Consider the following 18,621-nt stretch of genomic DNA (forward strand, 5'->3'; position numbering starts at 1 on the left):
CAAAAGAATAAGAAAGAACAATTATGTGGCAGTAATTAATGACAAAGTTAAAAAGGAGGAAGACAGGGATGTATCACTGACATCTCTCACTCCGTTTAACTGCTTCTTCCAATGCAGTGAAAGGATAGTGGGACCCACGGTAAGAAAAAAAAGGAGGCAACGAGTGGGCCCCGCAGAGGTGATGTTTCTGAAGAGGAGTTTTTGATGATCATCAGATCAGACGAAGAGAAATGAAAAGAGGAGAGGCAGATTACCTTCCCGAGTAAACTTTTGTTTGGTTTGCTTTTTTTGGCAGTGTATCAGGTACGATATGTATGGGTCATGGGGACCATGGGTTAGATGCTTATTTCTGTATAAACGGAAAATATCGTTAGTGTGATATTCATCCTCTCTCCGGAATAATACCGGTATTTTCATTTTCGTTAGTGTGCTAATCTAGCAGATAGATTAGCAGTCCATGTCAGTTAGAACAATCTCCTATGACTGTGTTAATCTATCAGTTTGATTAGGAGTTCACATCAGCGCCCATCGCTGTTTGATTTAGCGCAACCAATTTTAGCCATCGGATGAAAAAATGAATCTCCCAGCGCCGAACTATTCATTAAAAAGGTGATTTTTGTGGCGTTGAACCATTCAACACTGCTAATTCAAGTGCGAGCAAATGCGAGAACTAGTGTTAACAAATAGACAACCCTTTTGTTTTTTTGAACTGCAACACTTTTCTGCTAATCTAGCCCATATGACTTAGCCTTAGACCAGTTCCCGTGGACTCAACAAACCTGTAGTATGTTCATTTTTTCCCCATTATGGACTCAACAAACATGAAAAACGGATGGACAAACCAACAAATTTGAGGGTTTATTCACTGAGGCAGTATAACAAACGCGCGCTTGATGTAGAACCGGGAGGCTGAAGCAAAAACGCTGGTGTGTGATGTTTGACCGCCCCTCACATTTTCTCTCTCCAAATCTCGGTTATTATATTTAGTTTTTTTTATTATTATTTGTTTTATTAGTTAAATAATAAGTGAGACACAATACTTATTAGTTTATATTAATAAAATCACTAGTGACACCCTAAAATATCCGATTTATTTTATTTGAAAATGATTCTTAGAAGTAAAAAAATAACATCTGCGAAATAATTTTCTTTTTCTGCTTCTAATTTCTGTTTTTGCTATCCAAACAAGCTAACTTTTAGGTAGCACATCAGAAATAGCTTTTCGATTTCTAGAAATCAGAAAAATCAAAAATTAGTTTGATTGTTAGATTTCAAAAGGATTTCTAAAAATCGAGAAATTAATTGTTTGCGGAGCAAAATAATTTGCTTCTAACTTCCAATTATGGAGAAACAAATCTGTATCCAAACGCGCTGTAAAGCTACGGTAACCAAATTAAACCCCAAATCTACATCCATGACAGTAACACCGTTAGAATAGCAGGCAGAGAATGCAGAGATTTTAATAGTGAGAGAGAAAGAGAGACAGAGCTGTGGGGTTCTCCAAAAATTTATCAGATGACCAGGTAGTCATTGTCAACCACCATCATCATCCAATATCAGAAGATTACTGTTAACTCACAAACTAGTAGCTTAGCAAGAGATAAAAAAGAGAGAGAGGGTTGTCCTGTTTAGTGTGTTGCAGGTCTCTCTTTGTACAGCCAGCCAGAAATTGCAGTTCTTGTTCTCGTTATTTTAACACCTACCTCCCTCTTCATCTCTCTCTCAAATAATTCTTCTCTTCTCAAAAACAAAACCCATTCACTCATCACTCCCTCACTGTCACAGAAGAGATGTGATTGAACAAGCCAGTAACAGTAGCAGTAACAATATACATTACTCATTCATCCTTATTTCGTGATAACCTTGAAAATTGATATTTATAATCTCTAATCATCCCACTCTGTCTCACTGCAAGTAGTACTCTGCAGATTCTGAAATCATTCAACCAGAAAAGGGTCCTTTCGGTGTTTGTTAATAATACTCTTCAAGAACTAGAGAAGAAGGATAAGGAGGAGAAGACCTTCATTATCTCTTCAAAATGAGTACTACTGCTACTACCATTGTGCAATGAAAGCAAGCAAGGTGTTTGATTGAAGACCCATTTTGTGCATTTTGAGATAGATAGATAGATAATACTAGTACAAGAACTAGAGAGGAACTTGAGTAAGAACAAGCAAAGTGGTGGTGGGTGATAAAACAGGAAAAAGGGTTTGCAGTTATGAGATTCTTCAAGATGGGTTTAGTCACAATAGACAAGTGAATGTTCTTGACATCATCCAGAGACTAATTACAATGGGTAGTGTGATTCCAACAACAATTTTGGTTCTGCTTCTGTTTTGTTGTTGCTTCAGTACTAGTTTTGGTTCCCCTGCTTCAGACAATGGTGAGCTCCTCCTCCCTCTTCCCCTCCCCATCTAACTTTCTTATACTCTTTTGTGCTTGATTTCACTAAAATTGGACTGCATCTGCATTTCTTGATTCTGGGTGTAGGCTTAAAAGCCCCAAAATCCAAGTCAAGGGTTCTTGGTTGTTTTCTAAACTGACATGATTTAGCTTTCCTTGGTGAATCTAATCTAATTTGAATTTTTTTTTGGGTGTATTCTATACAAATCAAATCTTTTAGTAGCAGTACATTACATTATTAAACTATTCATTGATTTTATCTTTAGTTGTTTAAATAATTGGGAGCATTAGTGTTTGTTGTTAGACAAGATTGAGACATTCTTAGACTAATAATTTTTTTTTTTTAATTATTATTTTTCTTTGTTTTGTTTGTTGTTGTAAAGGAGGGACATTGTTGGATATCAAGAAATCTTTTAGAGATGTGGATAATGTGTTATATGACTGGACTGATTCCTCATCTGATAATTACTGTTCTTGGAGAGGAATCATTTGTGATAATGTCACATTTGATATCATGGCACTGTAATGTTTTAGTATCCCTACTCTACTCAATGTCACATTTGATATCATGGCCAGTTAATCTTGGATTTTAATGATCTGTTTGTTGTTTGTTTGCTTGGATTACAGTAATCTTTCCGGTTTGAATCTCGGTGGGGAGATATCACCATCTATTGGTAATCTGAAAGGACTAGTTTCTATGTATGTACTGTTCAACCTATTCTTTCTTTTGTTTTGATTCTTCAAACTAGTACTAGAGAATACTTTCTTTGAGTTGGAACTCTTTCGATTTTGTCATGCTTATGGATTCTTGTTGTAATGTACAGTGACTTGAGAGGGAACCATCTTTCTGGACAAATTCCGGATGAGATTGGTGAATGCTCATCTCTGCAGACCCTGTAAGTAGAGTTTGGTTGGTGGGGTGGCTGGACATCTACTGCTCGATCGCATTTTCTTCCGTGTATCCATTAACTGATTATCAATTCGTCGTGCCAGGGATTTGTCTTTCAATGAGATTTATGGGGACATACCATTTTCAGTTTCAAAGTTGAAAGAATTGGAAACATTGTAAGCTTCTATTGCCTGAGGAGTGGTTCAAATTTATTGTCTATTGTTCTGCAATTTTATCTAACATTGGAATTCTTTGCAGGATTTTGAAAAGCAATCAGTTAATTGGACCCATTCCCTCAACTTTGTCACAGATTCCAAACTTGAAAATCTTGTAAGTTTCACCCAGATATCATTTTCCCCCAATCTTATCTTCTCGATTTTTTGTAATCTAATATGAATGGTCTTTGTTCTAGGGACCTGGCTCAAAATAAACTTAGTGGTGAGATACCTAGACTTATCTACTGGAATGAAGTTCTACAATATCTGTAAGTTTATGAATCCGCGTTATTCTTGTTGCAATTAGTTTTGGGCAATTATTTGTAGGCCAGGGTATAACTGTTTCTGGTTTGTCTTGTAATGCAGGGGATTGCGAGAGAACAATTTGGTAGGGAGTCTCTCTTCGGATATCTGCCAGTTAACAGGCTTGTGGTTTTTGTAAGTTTATATGCTTTGTCAATTAGTCTCTCTACACCTTTTTTCCAAAGAGCTTTCTTCACTAATTTCATCATGTTTTACCTTCTGCAGTGATGTAAGAAATAACAGTCTTACTGGTAGCATACCCATGAATATTGGAAACTGTACGGGCTTCCAGGTCTTGTACGTATCAGTAAACTCATTCATGTATTTCTCGAAAATTTAAAGTTTGTGTTTCTAACTAATCCCCGGATCTTTCGTTCTTTGTTTGATAGGGATTTATCCTACAACCAGCTTACTGGGGAGATTCCGTTTAACATTGGCTTTCTTCAAGTGGCCACACTGTATGTAGTCCTTGTGTTCTTTTTGTTCTTTTCTTTTCTTCATTCAAAAATCGATTATGGGTCTATCTTATATATGATTTAGCTGATAACACTCGTTTTTCTGTTTTTTTTTTTTTGAATGGAAGATCACTACAAGGAAATAGGCTCACCGGGCAAATTCCATCTGTCGTTGGTCTGATGCAGGCACTTGCTGTTTTGTAAGCACTTTTTGTCTTATCGACAGTTGAGCTAATATCTCAAAATTCTGTTATTACCTCCTGTTCATCGTTATTGATGTGTTCAATACTTTATATTTACCGCAGAGATCTTAGCTGCAACTTGTTAAGTGGACTAATTCCTCCAATCTTGGGAAATTTGACTTACACGGAAAAACTGTAAGTTTGGTTTCTTAGTTTACCTTATTGATTAAAAAATGTTTCTAATATTCATTTGTCCGTACGGCTAGTAATCTCAATACCATATGGAGTGTGCATATTATATAATCGATATGGCTTTATTCTTGTAGGTACTTGCATAGTAACAAACTTACAGGAAGCATTCCACCCGAGTTGGGAAACATGACTAGGCTCCATTACTTGTGAGTACAATTTTTTGTTGCTTCAACTGACTCCGACATCTGATAACTGCAACATAGAATTACATGCTTCTCAAAATTAACACTCTGACTTTGCACTTTAAGGGAGTTGAATGATAATCAACTAAGCGGACGTGTACCCCCTGAACTTGGGCAGCTCACCGACTTGTATGATTTGTAAGTTTTGTTGAAACTCTTGTGTTTTTCAAATCTATCTTGATTGAAGCAGACCTTCTTTTTTTTTTGGAGGATTAATAATGCAAGCAATTTTGCAGGAATATTGCTAACAACAATCTTGAAGGGCCACTCCCAGCTAATCTTAGCTCTTGTACTAATCTCAATAGCCTGTAAGCATATGACTTCAGCCTGGTTGCACAACTGTTTCATTTTGGGCAAGTGGATGTTATCGACTCATTGAGCTTTTTCTTTGCAGCAATGTTTACAATAACAAACTGAATGGAACTATTCCCCCTTCCTTCGAAAGGCTCGAGAGTATGACATACTTGTGAGTACCATTTTCTTTCATCAGTTATATAACCACGTAATTGGGGTTCTGGCCCTCTATGTTGACCCCCGAGCTTCTGTCAATCTTGTTGATGACAGTTGAAATAAGTGATGCATTCTGTTTTTTAGTTTGAGCATCATTTCAAATTTGAGTCGTACTCTCTTAGAGTCATAGGTATCTTCAACTGATCACAGTTTTATCATCCTGTGCAGGAATCTTTCATCAAACAGCTTTAAAGGTCCAATACCTATTGAGCTATCTCGTATCGGTAATTTGGATACCCTGTAAGTGCAGACCTTTTTCAACAATTACGTTGTGCCATAATGCTGCTTCCAATCTAATCTCCGAGTTTATGGCATGTGTTTCTCCAGGGACCTTTCGAACAACAAGATATCTGGTCCTATACCTTCTTCGATTGGTGACTTGGAGCATCTCCTTACACTGTTAGTTTTCATACTCAGAGCTTAGGTTTCTTCAAGTTACATCCGTGTTGCTCCATTTTTTCTTCCTCTTGACACTTCGGTTTTTTGTGATAGAAATTTAAGCAAGAACCGTTTAGCTGAAGGGATTCCGTCAGAGTTTGGCAATCTTAGGAGTGTCCTGGAGATGTAAGAAAGCTTTCCACTTTTGCATTTTGATTTCATTATCCTTTATTTGTTATTTACTAGATTATAAACTTACCATTCTACTCCTATTCTAGAGACCTTTCACAGAATCGTCTCACTGGTCTAATCCCTCAAGAACTTGGTCAGCTTCAGAATTTGTATTCATTGTGAGTTCTCCCTTCTCTGTTTTCCCGACATGATGCTTATTTTTTAATGGGTAAGAAGTTCATTGGGTGATGTGACTCAACTTTTTGGGTGTAAAAAATTTCAGGAAAGTAGAATACAACAATTTGACAGGGGATGTAGTGCCATTAATATCTTGTCTGAGTCTTAGTGTGCTGTAAGTTTTCTCTCCCTACCGATTTAATGTTGTTTACACAATATAGGACAACTAAGCCCTTTGGAGATACTAATAGAAACTTCAATCTTTTCTCTTTCATGCAGCAATGTGTCTTACAATAATCTCTTCGGTGATATTCCCACTGGTAACAATTTCTCAAGGTTTCGTTTTGATAGGTATGGGAAAATTCATTTGTAATATCGTGTAGTCATGACCAGAAAATAGGCTTTTTGTCTTTGTTAAATTGACCACAAGTTCATCTTTCTGCCAGCTTTATTGGAAATCCCAGTCTTTGTGGTTATTGGCTTGGTTCTCCATGCCAGACATCTCATCCACCAGAGAGACGTAAGTTTCAAATAGATAGCCAAAGATTTGTATTGTATTTCATTTCCTTTGGCCTATGACCTCATCAGTCATCACATTTGTTTTTTGCAGCTCCAATCTCCAAAGCCGCCATCTTAGGTATCGCATTGGGTGCCCTTGTTCTACTTCTCCTTATCTTGTTAGCAGCATTTCGACCACACCATCCAAAACCTTTTGCAGAAGGATCGCCGGAAAAACCAGGTACTTATTCGTCAAATAAACAACATCCCAGGTCAATTATTCAAGGGGCTAATACATAGAACTCCTTACTTCTGCAGTTACGTATACCTCACCAAAGCTCGTGATCCTTCACATGAACATGGCCCTTCATGTGTATGAAGACATCATGAGGATGACTGAGAATTTAAGTGAGAAGTACATAATTGGATGCGGAGCATCAAGTACTGTGTACAAATGTGTGCTGAAGAATTGCAGGCCAGTGGCTATCAAGAGGCTCTACTCTCACTACCCCCAGTGCCTGAAGGAATTCCAGACGGAGCTTGAAACTGTTGGAAGCATCAAACATCGAAACCTTGTTAGTCTCCAAGGATATTCTTTGTCTTCCTCGGGGAATCTTCTGTTCTATGAGTACATGGAGAATGGTAGCCTATGGGATATCCTACATGGTAAGTGTTTCTAAGTAGTAGTCTTCCCAAATCACTTTTAGGCTTTTAGCTTGATCGTGGTTGGTGATATTTGCATTACAGGGCCTTCCAAGAAAAAGAAGCTTGACTGGGACACTCGACTTAGAATAGCGCTTGGCTCAGCTCAAGGATTAGCATATCTCCACCATGACTGCAGCCCTCGAATCATCCACCGGGATGTCAAATCTTCAAACATACTTTTGGACAGGGATTTGGAAGCCCATCTCACTGACTTCGGAATTGCTAAGAGCTTGTGTGTGTCCAAAACACATACTTCAACTTACATTATGGGCACTATTGGCTACATAGATCCTGAGTATGCTAGAACCTCTCGGCTCACTGAGAAGTCGGATATCTACAGCTTTGGCATTGTTCTGCTTGAGCTTCTTACTGGGAGGAAAGCAGTGGATAATGACTCCAACCTCCACCAGCTGGTAAAATTTCATTTTAAACCCTTTCTTAACTCTTTAGCAAATAGCACTTTATGTTCCAACGATCACTTACAAATTCGTTTACTCGTAGATTATGTCCAAGACTGCGAACAATGCAGTAATGGAAACAGTCGATCCAGAAATCTCCTCCACATGTAAAGATCTTGCAGCAGTGAAAAAGCTATTTCAACTAGCCCTGTTATGCACTAAAAAACAGCCCTTTGACCGGCCAAAAATGCACGAAGTTACTCGTGTTTTAGAATCCTTAGTTCCCATTCCTGATGTTAAACAATCTCCTCCACCAGGCTCAGGACCTCCACCACCACCATCCAACGTGCCCAGTTACATGGAAGAGTATGCTAATCTTAAGAACCCTGGCATGTTGTACTGCGCATCTGTTAGTACTTCAGATGCTCAACTCTTTCTGAAATTTGGAGAGCTTATATCTCAAAACACCCAGTGAACGTCTAATCCGAGCTCGGAAAATCCATAAATCTTCTGAATATGTTGTATAAAAATATCTATTTAGATAGCTAGCCATCCACAGTAAGATATGTATTTAAGATACCTAGTGAAAATGATGCTTTTCCCTTGGATTTTTTTTTACAATTCGCACTTAAAAGTCTCTGTTGGACCAAAAACGTTTTTCTCTACCCGGGCCAAAATATTACTGCCGTATATTTTTATTATTACTGCCATATATTTTTATCGCTTAATTTAAATATATTTTTTGTGGTATAAAAAATAAAATTTAAAATTAATGCCATGTATATTCTCTGGACCAATTAGAAATTAAGAATCCCAAAAGAATCTCAACCATAATTGGAAACATTGGGCCAAACCATTATAACCACGACGCCCACAATGTTGATGGAGCCAAAATTTGATTTTTGGAAAAAGAAAAAAAAACGTTAGGGTTTTCTCTGTAAACTACTCTAATCTCATTTGGTGTAGACCTTTTGTTATCAGAGAAGCAAATGGAGTTCAGAACAGTGGCAAAGAAAGGTCAGTTGATTCTCTCCTTTCTCTTCATTTTCCCTTCTAATTCAGTATATTTCATTTATCTCCTAAGTTTATTTTTTGTTTCTTGTATTGATTGTTCTAGTCAAAATGTTTAATTTTCAGTGATGGTTGTTGACGAATTTCCGGAGGAAATCGTAGAAAACATCGTTGTTAGGTTGCCTGTGAAATCGATTGGGAGGTTCAGGTGCGTATGCAAGGATTGGTATAAGTTATTGAAAGGAAACTCTAGGTTTGTTAGATTGCATTTGAAGCATGCAGTAGAATTGAACAGGTTTAAATTCATGCTTTATTCCTTAAATCCGTCTAAGAAGAACATTTACACCATAACTTACGATCCATCAACATTTAGTGTATCTAGCAGAAAATAAGTAATAACAAGTAGAAAGAATCTCACTGATGTAAAATACCCGTTTAAATCCGAGAACAATACTGGAGTTGGATTTTGGGGTTCTTGCGATGGTTTTAGAGCTACACATGAGCCGGTACAGTCCGGTTTTTTGTTGGAACCGGTACTTGTACACGGAGTTGACCGGTTCTTCAATTTGAGGACCTGTACCTGGACTTGTACTTGTCCCGTTAAAACCGGTCCGGTTCCACTCCGGTACCGTTTTTTTTACCTGAATTTTGAAACACACAGTAATATAGTATGTATGACAGTAAAGTAACAACCTAAGAGTCTAAGACTAAGTTCAACATTACAAAGTTCAAAATAACAAAGGTTTAAAACATCACAGAATAAGTGTATCACACTTTAAGTTCAAAGTTCAACATTAACACATAGTACTAAAAACAACATTTCCATAAGTCTGCGACAAGAAATGAAAAGAAATCCTTGCAAAGGATGGGGGACTTCTCGGAGTTTACATCAAGCTTCTTTTAGCAGAGAATCCCATATGGCTGCAACATGGAACAAAAAAGTAAACAAGAAAGTAAGCAAGTAATACAAGAAAACTTGAAAAGTAAGTTCTATTAAATAGAAGAAAACCTAATATATTACCTGCCTCATCTTCAACAGCATCATCAGGTATATAGTCACATAGAAGATCAAGAGCAATGGGCTTTTGAAGAAAGCTTTGTGTACAGAGCAATGCTTCGACTGTCCTTGTAGACATAGAAGCTCTCCATGGAGTCAGCACGCGCTTCCCGGTGCTAAAAGTTGATTCAGAGGCCACTGAAGACACAGGCATGGCTAATATATCTCTTGCCAGTTCTGATCAACATAATGAACGGTTACACAAATATAGTTATAATTAATTGGTGATGTCCATGTGTCCGTTGTCAAAGATACTCTCTGCTTAGATGTCAAGAAATAAGTTTTTAGGCTATTCTTCTCTTGTACATACATCTTCAATACATCCCTATAAATTGTCATACACCCTGGAACCTTGAATCTAGGCTCTGACACCTGCATCATTGCCACAAAACCTGACCCTTCTACTGCTCTAAAAGCTATTTCATCCCTGATTATCCACTCAACAAGAGCCCTTCTTAACTTTTCATAGCTGTAAGAATGAGCAACAAGTTTAACATCTTCACCTGGTTTTGGGGGTGGCATCAACAGAGTTTGTTGTCCCTTGTCTTTCTCTACCTTCCTGTTTGGATTTTTAAGGCATCTCTTCAAATGCTTATGTAATCCAAAAGTTCCATGTACGTCATTGTCAGCAGCATACAATCCCTTGCAATGATGACATTCAGCTTGAACGTCACTTATCCTGGTCATCTCCAACCAAACTTTAGATCTCACTTTACCATGCTTCTTTTTGCTGTCACCAACTTCAGTTGTACTTATTGGCGTAGGTTCAGTTCCATCATATGTGTTAGATGCAGCTTGAGAGGATGATCCAACTTCAGTTGTATTTGGAGTTTGAGTTGAACTTGGTGTAGGAACAGTTTCTTTTGGTCTTACACTAACAACAAGAATGCTATTACTGGAATCATCTGGTGCTTTGCGCTTCCCCATTTAGCACCTCAAAGGCCTGCAAGAGAAGTAAAGAACATTATATGCAGTATATTAGCCTTATAGACTTCAAAACAACATATCTGACTAACAAAATTAATCAAAGATGCAATGCAAGTTAAGTAAACAGAACTAACAAAATTAACCACATACAACTACATCAAAACATCATATCTGACTTTCAATGAATACAATTAAAAAAGACAACACACAATTGCATACTAAATACACAATTGCATACTTTCAATGAAAACAATTAAACAGAACTAACAAAATTAATCCATGAACTTTTTTACATGGATTCACCTAGGTATGGGATGCACAGCAACAGAAAAGACATGATACAAACAAATACAACTACACGAAAAATCACCCACCAATAACATTTCACTAGCTTCAAATCTTGTAACTACCAGCACACCGAGCTGTGTTATCACATAATCTTCAACCACTAGCAATAGCATAAATTGCATATACTTCAGAATCTAACTAAACTGAAATTCACAACAAACAATCAAAAACAGCAGTTCCAACAGTACATTAGATTTTCATAGTTTTTTTTTTATAAACCCCATATAACGATAAGCCAAATTAGCTTAAGTAATTTTAACTATACAATAACTCAACTCAACATCACAGATTTTGGGAATGGAATTGATAAAAACAAAAACTAACATATATCCATGTCTAGTTGTCTACTGCTTATCAAATCTCAACATGGGTATACACGGAATCACATAAATCAGTCAACACTGTATGTATGAAATTGAAAATAGAAAATTGCCTATAGATAAATTAAAATGGGTGAAGAAGCCTCACCAGTAACGAGAGCAATCCAGATGGGAGTTGCTTCAAGAATATAACCCTTTTACCCTTGAACCTTCCAGCTAAGATAATCAAAACTGTTCCAGGACCAGGAGTAATACTTTCCCTAATTTCTACCATAAACGAAAAACAAGTCAGATCCTAATTCAACCAACATGCAACAACTAGTCACTACCCATTTAACTCAACCAACACAACACAAAATAAAAACCCTAATTCAATCTCAAATCAAACCCTAATTCAATTTCAAATCAAACCCTATTTCAATCTTAGATTCTTAATAGTAACAAAACAATTGTTACTCCTAGTTTAAATCGATTTCAAATCCCAGTATCACACGATTCAAAGTTTCAAACCCTAGTTTATTCCATAGTCGATTTCAAATCCCATGAGAGTTACAAGTAACTTACAAATCTAAGAAGAAGAAGAAGAGCAAGTATCCTAGTTTATACCTTAACGAATCGATAATGGTGATGACTGGTCACTGGTGAATCATGAATGGTAGTGAAGAACGACTGCTGCTCTTCAGAGAAGAAAAAAAAAAGAAAACTGTAATGAAAGTCGATAGAAATTAGAGATACTGAGATAGGGTTATACCTAGGAGGGACGGTCAGGATGTAAGATTCCCAAAAAAATCTACGACTATAATTAACCGGGACATATGGGCCGGGACAGGTCGGGACTCACCCCAGAACCAGTACCAGTACCGGCCTACTCTGGTTCTCAGTTTTAAGAACCGGTACCTGTCCCGTCTACTCCGGGTCCGGTTCGATACGAGTCCGGTTTTTCCGGTTCCTGGTCGGTACAGGTAAAATGGACCGGGTCTTGTGCAGCCCTAGATGGTTTAGTTTGTCTTTGTCCAGGGTATTTGGTACGCATGAAACAAAGCCTAATAGACGTTGTTATGATATGGAATCCATCTACCGGAGAGTATAGGAAATTGCCACCTGCTCGGATTGTTGGTAAACCAGATTATATAGAAGATGGGTTTGGTTATGACCAAAGGATTGATGACTTTAAAGTATTGTGTCTGGCGGGTGATGACGATAAGTTCTGGTGTCGCACTTGTGTGTATATATAGGGAGGGTCTAATTCATGGGGACCAACGAAGAAGATACCTTATAATCTGGCGTGCCAAGAACTCGCAGGGCGGCTTCAAGAAGTACCCGATATGGGGCGGCTTCCGGTTAATGGAGCTATTCATTGGATTGCATTTCGTAAGTCAGGGCAAGTGGTCTCTAAAGTCATTTTGTCTTTTAATTTTGAGAAACAAGAATTCGCAGAGATTCAACTTCCCAACCCTTTGGATGAAAGATTTCATACGAATTTGTGCGTCTTGGAAGGGTCTCTCTGCTTACTTCATATGTCTAAGCTCAGAGTCGATTTAAGGGAGTTGTCGAACTATGGAGAGGAAAATTCTTGGACTATGCTTTTTACCATTGATGTCGAGAAGGTTTTTGGGTACGTTGGATATCTGATACCCTTGCGGTGTTTTGAGAACGGCAAGTCTCTTTTAGCATTTGATAGAGACGGTGCCTTTAATATGGGTTTGTATGATTCAGAGCGTCAAACATTTAAGGCACTCATGGTCTTTGGTGGTATGATCTCATACTCAGTTTGCACTACTATCTATGTTGAAAGCTTACATTCGCCTCGCAAAGATACTACTAACCGATTGAGGTCAGCAGAAGCAAAAGAAGCAGATTATGATCACAAGTACTCTGAGAAGAATGCGACGGTACGCTCTGCCACAAAAGAAAACAAACCAAAATGTTGCCAATAGATTTCTTTCTTGATGTTTCAAATGTTTGGGCATGTTCTTGTTTTTTTTATTGCACCTGAAAAACCAGAATAATGCTATGTTTTGAAGGACAATTCTTCAAATTGTTGTGCAGTTTTCTGACACTGTTTTCTTACTTAGTATCATGAACTTGGTTATTTGTTTTAGATCCTGCAGCATTTTTCTTTTGTGAAGCTAGCCAAAATGGCAATTTGGCCTGAATTATGAATGTTCCCCTACATTAGATTTAATAGATGTCTATGGTTAGCCTCTTAACATTTGACTTGGCTATAATATGTTTTTGTTCGAGTTGCCAATATAGCTGTACCCAACAATAACTCAGCAAATCTGAAACTTGCTTATTAAATACCTTATAAACTAGCTGATCGGTCAGCTCGCTGCAGAGTTGTGGAAATTGTTTTCCTCCATTGCGCAGTATTTTAATTGATAGATCTGTAAAGAGGCATTTGTTTCATGGTTTTGAAGCTTCAGTGGGTGGACTAAGAGTACATCATCTGCATTACGGCGCAGACACAATTTTTTCTTCATTGAATTCGGAGGAGCTTTATAATGAAGGCGCAGTTGAGGATATCTCCACAAACTGGGGATACTGAATGTTAAATAGGGTTGTTCTTTGGTTAAGGGATCCTTCTTTTTAGGTGTGAAATAACCATATTATCCTTATCCTAATAAAAATTAAAAAGAAAAACTAAAAAGCTATCCTTTTTAGTATCCCCTTCACTTTTCTTCTCCATCAAAAAAATCACTCGAATCATAACTAATGATTTTTGATTTAGGTTATCAAAAAATATCATTTTGAATAGCGACGCAAATTATGATAATCAAAATGATTTGAATCAAAACCATCTAGGTTATCAAAAAAAAAGTCGAAATTGTATTTAAATAAAAAAAAAATCGAATTTGAATTTCAGCAGTAGGTTAACATTCGATATTGTTTTCTTTGATGAATACAATACTGACAGTACTTTCGGCATTGTTTTGTCAGATGAATACAATACCGACAGTACTTTCGGTATTGTTTTGTCGGATGAATACAATACCGACAGTGGCTCTGTAAACGCAAAATTTGATTGACTTAGTGTTTGAATTGGATTTAGTTTGGGGTTTTTCATAGATGAAAGTTTGATTGTCTGAAAAAGGTTGCAATTAGGAGTCATTAAAATCAATTTAAGCACCTTCTCATATCACAGAAATCTTCCAAAATCCTTCTTTTTTTTTCATTTAACCAAAATATATAGTATTTGAAATATCCACCAAACACACTTGGATAAGGGGTACATCAATTTTGTTTTTTTTGAACATTACTTATATTGATACGAAAAAAGGATTACACAGGATGATCTAAAATGTTGGTTACCCTTATATCTTCTACCTGATTAGAGATATTGGTGTCTACCAACATGATGTTATCTCTATTCTGTAAACTTAATATAGCAACTGAACTAGAAGAACATAAACCCGAAATTAGAACATAATTTAAAAACTGAGGCATCACCGACCATTGTCATTTGTGAATTTATTGTTTTCGCGCTTCTTTAGCCAAAATGTCTGCCGCTTTATTACATTGCCTCTTTGTAAATATAAAGGCCAAAAAATTGTCACATGTCTTCAGTATTTTTAGTGCTTCTGAGACTATGCCCTGATTTCTCCAAAAAATATTACTTTGCTTGTCCTGAGCATAGAAGTTTATCCTCTGGAAATCACCTTTCATCCAAAAATCCTTTAAGTTCATACTGTTTGCCCCGATTGCTGTCTCTAGCATGCTCAAAGCCTCTGCTTCTTCTGCTGTGGAGGCCCTGAAATTCCCAGATGTAGCTTGGAATGCATTACCTGTGTCACATCACACAATTATACCATATCCAGCAGGAGAAATAACATCAATTCAGGATGCATCTAAATTAATTTTAAGATGGTTTGCCTGAGGTTTTGACCAACCACTAAATTGTATGTTTGTATGATTTCGTAAAACAACAAAGGAGTTAGAGTTTACTCCCTAATTTACTTGTCTCAGGGGAGACCAAAATACCAGGTGTCTCTGAATAGCCAGAGAAAGTTGAATACTTGTAGTCGATTTGGATTGGAAGATTCTTAGACATCTCTCTTTCCAAATCAACCAACATTTTGGGGTCATGATTTCTATTGCTGAGTTGTCATATACCCATGCTAATCAGTTATCATACATTTGAGCAAAGGAAGAGCTTATATCTCTACTTAAACTTGTTCCTACCATAGGAGGTAACAATACAACTGATTTAGCATAAGGACAATAAAAAAATAGATGCTTTAAAGACTCACAATTATGCTCGCAAAAGATACATTTCATGTCTATATTGTCTCTGTGTTCACCTAGTTTTTTTCTAATAGGAAGGGAATTGTGTATACACTTCCACAAAAAGATTTTGATTCTTTCAGATACCTTTAACTTCCAAAAACATTTCCAGAAGGAAGTAATATCCGAGTTAATGCTATTAATCGAAGGATGTTTTAGTTTTCTGTACATCGATTTAACAGTGAAATTTCCATCATTTGTAAGAAGCCATCTTAGTCTATCTTGTTTCAGTGACCTTTTTTGGTTAGTAAAAATTCTATTTCCTAGAATCCTATCTGCAATTTCTGGTGCAAAGCTACTTCGGACTTTCATTACATTCCACTTTTTGGTATTTGAGTCTATCAACTCAGATACAAGTGGTAAAAGGTTTTGTTGATTACCATAATAAGTTATGAGGTTTTGTGCCATACCTGTGACCCATTTATCTGTCCAAATGTGTATAGACTTACCATCGCCTACCTCCCAGCAGCTATATTTGAGAATTAAAGAAACTCACTGCATAAAACATCTCCATATCCACGAAGCATTATAATGTTTTTTGAAATGGAAAATGGTAGTATTTTAAAAGTATTTTTTCTTCAGAACAGAGCCTAAAAGGGTATTTTGTTGAGTTGTAATTCTCCATGCTAATTTAGTAATCATTGCTTTATTCATTTTGTTTGCTTCCTTAAACCCTAGACCTCCTACTTCAGTTGGTTCACACATAAAGCCCCAACTAATGGGATAATAACCCTTTGAATTTTTCTGTTTACCCCACCAAAAGTCCCTTTAGACTGCATCAATTTTATCTGTGATTTTTATAGGTAGGGAAAAGCAACCCATTTGATATATTGGCAGACTAGATAAAGCAGATTTAATTAGGACTTTTTTACCAGCTTGAACTAAAGTTGTACCATTCCAAATTTGAGCTTTATGTTCCATATTTGTAACAATTTTATCAAAAGTCTTAATTTTTGACCTATCAACAAATAAAGGAGCACCTAGGTAGGAGTCTGTAATACTAATTTTCTTAATCTTCATCAGTTTAATCATGATTCTTTGGTGTCTAGAATGTATTCTTTTACTAAAGAAAATACCTGACTTAGAGAAGTTTATTAGCTTGACCGAGGCACTACTAAATTGGTTAATTATATTTAAAAGGTTTTTACAGTTAACAAGACTTTCTTTAGAAAAAAAAGCAGACAGTCGTCTGCAAAAAGAAGGTGAGAGATTGGGGTACTATGTCTATAAATTTTAATTCCAATTATATGTTTGCTTTTCTCCTTTGCAAAAAGGAGCCTAGAGAAAACATCCATGCATAATAGAAAAAGGTAAGGAGATATTGGATCTCCTTACCTTAACCCTCTCGTAGGAGTGAAAAAATCACCTGGCGAACCATTTAGAAGAAATGCGATTGAGGCAGTCGAGACGCATTGATGGATTAGATTACACCAATCCTTACTAAATTCCAGTTGACTCTGTCGAACGCCTTGGACATGTCTATTTTGATGCCTAATCCTCCCTTTTTTGTTTTCATTTTCTTTATTGAGTGGACCACTTCATGTGCCACCACAATATTATCATCAATTTGTCTGGAAGACAAGAATGCCGACTGGAAAGGTGAAATCATTTTTTCTAAATGAATTTTCAATCTATTATCTAGAAGTTTAGATAGAATTTTATAAGGGGTATTACTCAACCCTATTGGTCTGAAATCACCAGGGGATTTTGGTTGTTTTATTTTAAGAATTAAGAAAAGAAAGGTCTCATTTAATTTTGGGTAATTGTTTTTGTTACAAAACATTTTATATTATTGCAACTATTTGATTCCCAACTAGAGACCAATTGTGTTTAAAAAAAACTCACCGGGAAACCATCTGGCCCTGGTGATTTATTTGACTTCATTAATTTTACTACCATCCAAACTTCGTCTGAAGTTGGAATCCGTAGTAAATCCTCATTGTCCTGCTCTGAAATGACCTTAGGAATAAGATTCATAAGCTCTTGGTCAGGGATAGTAGGAGAGACAGTGAACAGAGTTTCAAAATGCGTTTTCAGTTCCTCCACAATTTGAGTTTTTTGTTTCAAAATTTCCCCATTTTGGTTTAAAAGGCAATCAATTTGGTTACGTTTTCTTCTCTTTAAAGTTTTTATGTGGAAATACTTAGTATTTCTTTCTCCTAGTTTTACAAAATTGTCTCTTGACAATTGCTTAACGATTTCCTCTTGAGTGTTATACATGTCCTCTAATTCTAAAAGTTTATGATTTAAATGCAACTGTTTATTGTGGTAATAACTAGAAGACTGAATTCTCTCAATACTTTTTAGTAAATTTTTTATTTTCTTGTCAGGAATTCCGAAAGTATCTTTGCGCCAAGAAGTAAGGTTTTCGCCTAAGATTTTAAGGTTCTCGAGCACAACATCAATGACATTAAGTAAAGAAGGATTCCAAGTGTTGGTTATTAATTGAATACATAAGTTTTCTTTAAACCAGGTATCGAAAAATTTAAAAGGAAAGTTTTGATTTCGAGCTGAGGAAGAAAAAAAATCCAGTCTAATTAGGCTGTAATCAAAACCAAAGGAAGGCAAGTGAGTTAAAAAAGATTCAGGGAAATGAGATATCCATTCATCATTTATATAGGCTTTGTCAAGCCTTTCCTGAATATTTTATATGCTTTCGCTATGGTTATTCCAAGTGAAAGCATTTCCTTGAAATCATAAATCCAATAAACCATCCCTTTGAAGCAGCCTCTTAAAAGGCTCAGCTTCCATACTATTGAAGGGAAAGCCCCCCAACTTTTCATGTGGAATCAAGACTTGATTGTAATCTCCAATTACAATCCAAGGCATACCAGAGTGTGTTATCCTAGAGGATAAAATTTCTAAGTATTCCCATGACTCTAGTTTCGTAGGTTTATATGGGTTACCGTAAAATGCTGTTAAAAGCCAAACTTTATCATAAATTTTTTTTTTTTAT

General features: G+C 36.5%; 2 protein-coding genes across 2 annotated transcripts; both read left to right on the forward strand.

Moving 5' to 3' along the window:
• The first annotated feature begins 1,540 nt into the window (after window positions 1–1,540).
• LOC113340242 (LRR receptor-like serine/threonine-protein kinase ERECTA) lies at window positions 1,541–8,383 on the forward strand. The gene is made up of 27 exons (XM_026585450.1): window positions 1,541–2,383; window positions 2,787–2,925; window positions 3,031–3,102; window positions 3,228–3,299; window positions 3,397–3,468; window positions 3,551–3,622; window positions 3,705–3,776; window positions 3,874–3,945; window positions 4,036–4,107; window positions 4,200–4,268; window positions 4,394–4,465; window positions 4,571–4,642; window positions 4,774–4,845; window positions 4,948–5,019; window positions 5,118–5,189; window positions 5,276–5,347; window positions 5,560–5,631; window positions 5,719–5,790; window positions 5,884–5,955; window positions 6,048–6,119; window positions 6,224–6,292; window positions 6,397–6,468; window positions 6,564–6,637; window positions 6,728–6,856; window positions 6,934–7,281; window positions 7,363–7,733; window positions 7,822–8,383. The coding sequence occupies exons 1-27, from the start codon at window positions 2,293–2,295 to the stop codon at window positions 8,191–8,193; spliced, it is 2,958 nt and encodes a 985-aa protein (XP_026441235.1). The 5' UTR covers window positions 1,541–2,292; the 3' UTR covers window positions 8,194–8,383.
• A 4,056-nt stretch (window positions 8,384–12,439) lies between these two features.
• On the forward strand, window positions 12,440–13,543 carry LOC113339666. Its single transcript, XM_026584904.1, has 3 exons — window positions 12,440–12,556; window positions 12,617–13,273; window positions 13,484–13,543. The coding sequence occupies exons 1-3, from the start codon at window positions 12,440–12,442 to the stop codon at window positions 13,541–13,543; spliced, it is 834 nt and encodes a 277-aa protein (XP_026440689.1).
• Window positions 13,544–18,621: the final 5,078 nt, after the last annotated feature.

This window comes from Papaver somniferum, unplaced genomic scaffold (genome assembly GCF_003573695.1).
Source record: "Papaver somniferum cultivar HN1 unplaced genomic scaffold, ASM357369v1 unplaced-scaffold_21, whole genome shotgun sequence".
Lineage (NCBI taxonomy): Eukaryota > Viridiplantae > Streptophyta > Magnoliopsida > Ranunculales > Papaveraceae > Papaver > Papaver somniferum.

What these genes read in the sequence shown, in the direction of transcription:
- LOC113340242 (XM_026585450.1), top strand. Translation starts at nt 2,293, where the DNA reads ATGGGTAGTGTGATTCCAACAACAATTTTGGTTCTGCTTCTGTTTTGT. An exon ending in TTTCTTCAAGTGGCCACACT is followed by an intron (nt 4,269 to 4,393) that starts GTATGTAGTCCT and finishes TTTGAATGGAAG; the next exon opens with ATCACTACAAGGAAATAGGC. An exon ending in TTGACTTACACGGAAAAACT is followed by an intron (nt 4,643 to 4,773) that starts GTAAGTTTGGTT and finishes TTATTCTTGTAG; the next exon opens with GTACTTGCATAGTAACAAAC.
- LOC113339666 (XM_026584904.1), top strand. Translation starts at nt 12,440, where the DNA reads ATGATATGGAATCCATCTACCGGAGAGTATAGGAAATTGCCACCTGCT. An exon ending in AAAGGATTGATGACTTTAAA is followed by an intron (nt 12,557 to 12,616) that starts GTATTGTGTCTG and finishes GTGTATATATAG; the next exon opens with GGAGGGTCTAATTCATGGGG. An exon ending in ACTCTGAGAAGAATGCGACG is followed by an intron (nt 13,274 to 13,483) that starts GTACGCTCTGCC and finishes TATTTGTTTTAG; the next exon opens with ATCCTGCAGCATTTTTCTTT.